The sequence below is a fragment of the Ixodes scapularis genome, unplaced genomic scaffold, assembly GCF_016920785.2.
Source record: "Ixodes scapularis isolate PalLabHiFi unplaced genomic scaffold, ASM1692078v2 PGA_scaffold10__122_contigs__length_95168666, whole genome shotgun sequence".
Lineage (NCBI taxonomy): Eukaryota > Metazoa > Arthropoda > Arachnida > Ixodida > Ixodidae > Ixodes > Ixodes scapularis.
In genome coordinates, this window is record NW_024609836.1 from 78309655 (window position 1) to 78316882 (window position 7228).

A 7228-nucleotide genomic window follows, 5' to 3' on the forward strand; every position below is an offset into this window, starting at 1 on the left:
TACCATTTTTCAAACTTTTTATAAAAAACAGTATAGTTAAGACGAATAAACTAAAAAATACGAGACAACAAACATCTGCAACTCTTTTTTTTATATTCTTCGTTTGTTACTTTTGATTAGACAGACACAACTTTTCAAAAAAGGCAGAGTAAGGGCAAAAAAGTACACCGTCCTCCCGGTATATTGCCAACATTTTTTTTTTTTTACAATGCGTGACGCGACGTAGCTTCAGGTGTTACAATTGAACGTATGTTGCCACGTACAAGCACACCGCGAGATATTCTTGGGCAATATTTACCCTATCCGACGACCTCGGATAACAATGCGTCCTACGTGGGAAGGTATCTGCATTAATATTATAAAATACAATGAGAAAAACACCTGCTGCGAAAGCGAAGTACTATATAAACCCGTCCCAGAATTCGTAGATACGTCGTCGCCACCTGTCGTGCAAGATGAAGTCAGTTGTTTCAGCCCTTTGCTTCCTTGCTGTTGTGGGGTACTGCACTGCAATGCTGCTTGGTAAGCCCGCGTTTCCCTAGTTCGTACACTCTGCTTCTTGAGACCTGAAATGCTTGTCTTGGCTCTCAATCTAACAGTTATCGAACTATTCCAAAACACATTATTTTTTTTTTTTAACTGGGCGTGGTCAAAGAGCCGAAGAACGAGGGTTTATGTATATTTGTGTAATACCTACCATCACTAGTGAGAACTCGTTACAAAGTTTGTTGTTACGCATTCCGATAACTGTAAAACTTTAAAAAAGTAATAGAAAAATATTGTTTGCCAGCGATATAAGGCTTGAATGTCACTAACCACTAAAATATAAAACATGCTTAAGAACAGTGTATACTCGTGCTGTATGACTGGGTCGCAAACAGAGAAGTTTTGTCGTGTTTTTAACAGAAGAAAATATAAAGCAGGTTTACTTCTGGTGTAGATCGCGCTGCACCATCACGGTTCAAGACATCTGGAAAGTTGTGGGGAATATTCCTAATGCAAGCTTTCTAAACAATATTTTTTTTCCTAGATTTGTTTTAGAAGCGAGAAGCGTGACATAATTGTATTTCTTTTTTTAGGCTCACGTTTATTTTATCGGATTTAATAAATAAGGTCGCGTAGCACTATACACATTAGAGTTAATCTTGCCTTGTTCACCATTCGTGGGTTACTTGTCTTATCCTTAATCGTTGACTCATATCTATTTACTTTTGTCTTCGATATTCAATCATTTATAAAAAATTATTGTTGCACATTTCAGGATGAAAATTACATATCTCTCTTTTTTACGTAAGCAAATATGTATGAACGTAAAAATTCTTCACGAGAACTATATGTAGTTCTCAAAGCTCTTATACATATTTAACACACGAATGTATTAAATATCGTTTGCAACTCTTCTGCAGAAGAACAATGCAGAGCACCTCACCCCTTTGTAAATTGCGGTGGAAGTGCTCCTTTGAGAACTATCTACTACTTTAACAACGGTACTAACCGATGCGAGCGGGATTATACCTGTGCGAAAGGAGTAAACCACTTTGAAGACATCGTATGCTGCATGACTGAGTGCCCATACGGTGAGTTAGACGCGTATAAGTTCTTTTCTTTGCATCCTCGTTTTTTTTTGTTTTTTTTTCTTATGCTAAATTATTTTGACGCCGCCTTCTACGGCTCTGTGAGTAAATGTATAAGTACCAAACAAACCTTGCTTAGGCTGACTTTTACTAAAACCATTACGCAGTTTCTCCGCGAGGTTGCCACTGTAGTAGGAACTCGCTTCTCTCAGTAGCTAATATGACAAGTTTAACGTTTTTTAGTCAAGCTCGTTACGATCATTTTATACTCGTCAGTTTTAGAAGTTTGATGTTGTGTGTGCACGAAACCTGAAATATAATGTAGCTTATTTAAGAATCAACATTCGAATATTGTCCTTAAGTTAGGCTTTTTTTCTAATATTATATTTGAGAGAAAGGATGCAGCAGAAAACTATTTCTAGACAGATCACGCACCATTGTTTGCACATGCTTCTCAAATAGAAAAGTGTTTTGGCTACAATCTTTTTTTTATTATTATTTTCTCGTAATAAAAATGTTTGCGACCAGGCTTAGAAATCAGTGCTGCTATAAAGCTTACTGAAATTTTCAAGCTAATTCAACGCTCACTACTATGACGAGTCCTTGTTGACACCAAACCCGAGCTGCGTGATCAAGAAAATTATGAATACGATATCTTGGCTCGCTCAGTAATTGTTAAGTTGTTCTCTGATGAGTACATTATTTTTTTCTAGAAGTTGAATCACAAACACGACTATAAAAATCGCGGTTTAATATTGCTTCCTACATGTGTGTCACGTATCTGGGTATGTTTGTATGCGCAGGGAACCACCACCCGCCCGGCAAGCCAGGAAGGGGTAAGTAATGTTCACCAACTAATATTCAGCACGAAACAAAAACTCTCATGCAATAAGAACTCACCATATCAGCGAAACGTTGTGAAGTGATGTTTAAGCAAGATGACTTCCTCATGATTTCGGTTCGGGAAATGTTTGGGTACGGCAAGTCACGGGAGTCCACTTGATTACTGGAGAGTCACCACTAGGCTTATAACATGGGAGCTCCTAACACTGTCTCGCCGTTTCATAGCCGAAAATGGTTCAGAATGGCTGAGCTTGTTGTCCAGACTTCAATCCTTATGTCTACGTTGGAAGTCATTTTCAAACTTTCTTAGCTTTATTGCGTACATCCCGGCCTCCGGGTGCCCCGGACCACTGCACAGACTGGCCATGTCAAGACTATTAATATATTTCTTTTTAAAACTGAGTTCGAACTAGAATTTCGTGTTTTTTTTTTTATTAAGGATCTACTAAGAAAGAGAAGTAAATACTAGTTTTCTTTTATATTGTTTTTAAATTGTGCCATTTGCACATATCTGCAGACCCACACCCGGCAGGCCAGAAGTCAGTAATGTCACCAACTGATGTCCGGCACAAAACACAACCTTAATATGAAAATTGAAAAACAAAACAATTGTGAAAGTTTTGTTCGATATAAACTTAAAAACGCCTCTCCGGTTGTTAGAGTTCTTGCCTACACCTCGCTCCTTCAGGATAGAATAATGTTCTATCCGCTGAGATACATTATCAGAACATGCCGACATTTTGAAGACAATTCAGAGACGTTCGTTTTATCTATGAAAATTTTACATGCGCAGAGGCACCCATCATTTTCCTTAGCTTTACAGCACCAAAGTAAGACAGCTGAGATAAATTTTGTTTTATCAGATTATCAATAAATATCTCGGCTTGTACATAAACCAGCTCTCGGCGAAGTAGACTAGGTGGAAGCAGATCACTATTTAACACACTATGTTACGCATATTAACATATTTCAGTCTCATTCTTTCCTCGAAATAAAAAAGTGGAATTTATTAGCTCAAAGAAATACTTTCTCTTGCGCCTTTATTTAAAAATTGCTATCTGAATTTGATATATCAGTTGACCCTTTTCTTGCTTCATACTACTTGCTTGCCGTGCGTTTCGTGTTTATTTTTTATTTATGTTTTTGTGTAAGCATAATATTTTTACCTGTTCTATATTTCGCCACTATGATAAGGATGCAAACGGGTTTGGTAGTGATGCATATGTTTTAATTGCAGCAACAAACAGTGAAGTTTGCCTTATGTCACGATACTTAATTTTAATGTTTCGTGTAGTGATACATTTGCGCATCCTGCTTGGACCTTCCCGAACCTCATTACACAATTTATTTTAAAAATATAATTATGTGATATTACCTACCGTATAAAACTGTTTATGAAACGAATCAAGAAATCGAACTTTTTGTGGAATGATGCTCCTGCAGAGTGGCGTTAGTCCGCATTCGGTTTAGAAGATTTTGGCCTCCAATCCTAGATAAAGTGATTTCGGTCACGGGAATGTCACGCTGGTATAATTAACAAAAATCACAAATTATAGGGAAATACTAAATTCTGCATCCTTTCCAGGTTGACATATACTGAGCTGGTATTCCAAATTCTATAACATTTCGGTCCATGTTGAAACTTATGCTGAAACCCGAGATGGGTGACATGTTAACCTCATTGATTGATTTAAATTTGCAACTAAGTTAGAGCCAGATATCTGTCGTTTTTCTCATTCTTGAAATATGGACTAGGAAACACATAAAAAGTTAATGTGGTTTTATTAATAGTGCGTCATATTGATTTACAGTTTATTTTTTTCTGCAGGTACCAGTACCTTAGAGGTCTGTACGTATGCCCACGTTCTCCTTCTCTACAGCCTCCCCATGTAGCCGAATGCGTTTGCGCCCCACCTATGTGGGAGCCTCTCCGTGGCCTGCTGGATCCACTTTATGAGAGTGCCTCACTCCCACGCCTGGACAGCTGCTTCCAGTTTATCAGTGACCGTGAAATGGCATTCTCGCATGGGTTTTCTTCACGCCACCCAACAGGTGGTCACTACTGGAGGCCCGACCAGGTCATACCCAAGCGCGAGTAGACGTCTCACTGGTCATATGACGTGTCAGAAAAACGGCCGAACCTCAACAGGCGCCGGTCAATCACTGCATCGCAAATCACGTGAGGCCGTGATTTGCCGTCGTCTGATCGAGTTTGGGAGTCTTTGTGGCACGTCGTACGACCAGTCAGAAGTTTGGTTGCACGTGGGAATGGCCTGACCAGGCCCATAGTGGTTGTCACCTGACGGGTGCAATAATAAAAAAAAAACACTGTGAGGAGGCCATCTCCTGGTCATTAATAAGCTGGAAGCAGCTGTTCAGGTTTGGATGTAAGGCACTCCCAAAAAAGGGTTCCGGCAAAGCAAGGTGCTGCACAGGTGGTGCGGAGGCATTTGTTTACAGGTAGAGTCTCGCTCAAGAAATTGAACGTAAATGCAGACCTGTAAGTGACTGGTATATGCAGCAAAAATTATGTTGATCGATATGGTACGTTTGTTGCACATTGTCTTTAAATTGTGGGTGTGTATGTGTTGTGTGCGCAAGACCACCCGCTGGCCAAACACCGGACAGGACAATAATTTATTTTGGTCAACTAATACCCAGTACTAAACGGAATATCATATGTGGTGATAGCCACTATCTCGGCTAATCATAACCACCCTTCAGGCAAGCTAGCGCATGCAAGCAAAATTTCTTGATGCACCTTAATCTCCATTCGGGTTCAAGGCCTTTTTTGCATTACTATGCTGGAAGTCTATATAATACTATACTATAAAGGGAGTCTGTATGATACTATACTATATAGGGGGTCAATATATTACAATAGTATATAGGGAGTCTATAAAGCATTCGAATGCGAAAGCCAAACGCCGGACGCTGGCATTCCGCGTCCTAAGTCGTTCGACGAGTGCCGTGGAGAAAAAGGCACCTGGCTTGAGGTCTGCCCACTAATTATTCCAACCAGAGCTCTACGTTCTCACATCTCCTCGCACTCTCCTCTCCTCCTCTTCCTCACTTTCTCGGAGCATCACAAACATCGCAAAATAATATAAAACGAGGAACACTAGTACGCTTTTATAGGTAAAAAGAAAAAAAAAATCTGCTAATCAAGATATCAATTATTCGGTCTGCACTAAAGTCAGCACCTAAACAATAGCAGCTGTAACGTAATAACCTCGGCCATCGAATGGTCCAGAAGCAAAGTATGCCATGTCGAGTTCGTTCTTTTATTAAAATGTTAGTCAGTTTAAATCATGGTTATGTGTCGACTCGTCACGTTGCGGTTGTCGCTATCATTAGCGTGCCAGGAGTGAGTGACGTACCTAATCTAAAAAACAAAACAACGCTTGAGAAATATAAATTCTAATTTAGGACCGGTACTTTTCAGTATTTCAATCAAATTAATCAAGTAATGAAGAATATGAGGCTAAGGTTACCCAATTCTCTGAATTCTTTCTTCAGTGGGGTTATTTTCTTCTGAATTATTGCTTGGTTTGTACGCATGCCATGCGCACCTTTCATTTTACCACAATTTTACAATTGGCGTACTTGCGGTGCGCCTGTAAAATCCCAGAAACGCTTAACGAGATTGGAACGCGCCCAAAGTTTAATCTGTGGTGAATTTAAATCAATGCCTTTCTTTCAGGAAGGAAATAATAATCAGCTGGCGTCGTTTGCTCGGCACACACTTCCCGCTGTTCGGTTTAGAAGAAACTTTTCCGACAAGGTGCCTAGATTTTACTGAATAAAGTCGTGCATTAAAAATACATATCATTATTTCATTTCTTGTTTTCTATTTAGAAACTTTTCTGTCATCAAGGTTTCATGCTTACCGCAAGAATTTATCATAAATAGTGCATAGATTTTATCTTCCAAATATTGTAAATCCTTTAATCCAGTTATACAGTTATCGAAAGTGTTCTAGGCCTACTTGATAGATGATGCCGGTGTGTCAATAGCTCTTCCCCTAAGTGGTCACAAACGTTTCCATCATAGTTCGTCACACTTACAAGCAATTGTGTGAACCAGCCTTAATATTTGTCCCTGATGCAGCGAAGCAAAAAGAAACTATGTGCATCACCGAAATATTTTCTCGATAATGGACGATGATACAAAGTGCGAGGCAGTCTAGCTGGAATGTTGATAGAGATGCTTTACAGCAGGTCGAAACCTCTTCGTCTTCTATTTCGTGAAGCTATGGAAAACATTCAACCGAATTTAAAATCATAGCCCAACTGAACATGAACCCGAATTGAAGCATCCAGCCCAAACAAAAACATCCAGTTGTACGAAATAAAGTATTCTATTATATCGAGGTATCACCCGACTAACTCGCTCAGCCGAAGCGAGATGACGCCAACAAAACTGGAGCCATGATCCCGCCAGATGATCAAGCGCAGTCGTCTTGGGCCATTAGCCATTGTCACGCGCTTGGTCATTCCGATTTCTTCACTTTTTAAAAGGCATGTGTGTAAACAAGAACTTTGAGAACCACCTTCTAATTTGCTTGCAACCCGTACATCGTTTAAATACACTGAATATACTACCCAAACTTTCTTGTTACTGTTGTGTCGCACGATTATGAGAATGATCTCCAAAGGTAGCTAAGGTTGGGGTGTCGCTGTTAGATTAGGATGGCGAAAGTGATATATGATGTATGAAACCTGGGACCACTCTCGGCCGCTGGGAAAAGCGAGAGATAGCTACACCTCCCCCACTAGCCTATCATAACAAGGCGTCGGAAGGTATGGGAC

The 7228-nt window shown here is 39.8% G+C and overlaps 1 protein-coding gene across 2 annotated transcripts; it reads left to right on the top strand.

Moving 5' to 3' along the window:
• Positions 1 to 444: 444 nt before the first annotated feature.
• On the top strand, positions 445 to 6243 carry LOC120849250. Of its 2 annotated transcripts, XM_040221439.1 has the most exons (5): positions 445 to 522; positions 1407 to 1577; positions 2378 to 2410; positions 4246 to 4266; positions 6121 to 6243. In XM_040221439.1, coding segments are annotated over exons 1-5 (294 nt in total). In that variant the 5' UTR covers positions 445 to 455; the 3' UTR covers positions 6123 to 6243. The 2 variants fall into 2 exon arrangements, with proteins under 2 accessions (XP_040077373.1, XP_040077374.1); XM_040221440.1 differs by lacking the exon at positions 4246 to 4266.
• The last annotated feature ends 985 nt before the right edge of the window (positions 6244 to 7228 follow it).

What these genes read in the sequence shown, in the direction of transcription:
- LOC120849250 (XM_040221439.1), top strand. Translation starts at nt 456, where the DNA reads ATGAAGTCAGTTGTTTCAGCCCTTTGCTTCCTTGCTGTTGTGGGGTAC. An exon ending in CATGACTGAGTGCCCATACG is followed by an intron (nt 1,578 to 2,377) that starts GTGAGTTAGACG and finishes TTGTATGCGCAG; the next exon opens with GGAACCACCACCCGCCCGGC. An exon ending in GCCCGGCAAGCCAGGAAGGG is followed by an intron (nt 2,411 to 4,245) that starts GTAAGTAATGTT and finishes TTTTTTCTGCAG; the next exon opens with GTACCAGTACCTTAGAGGTC.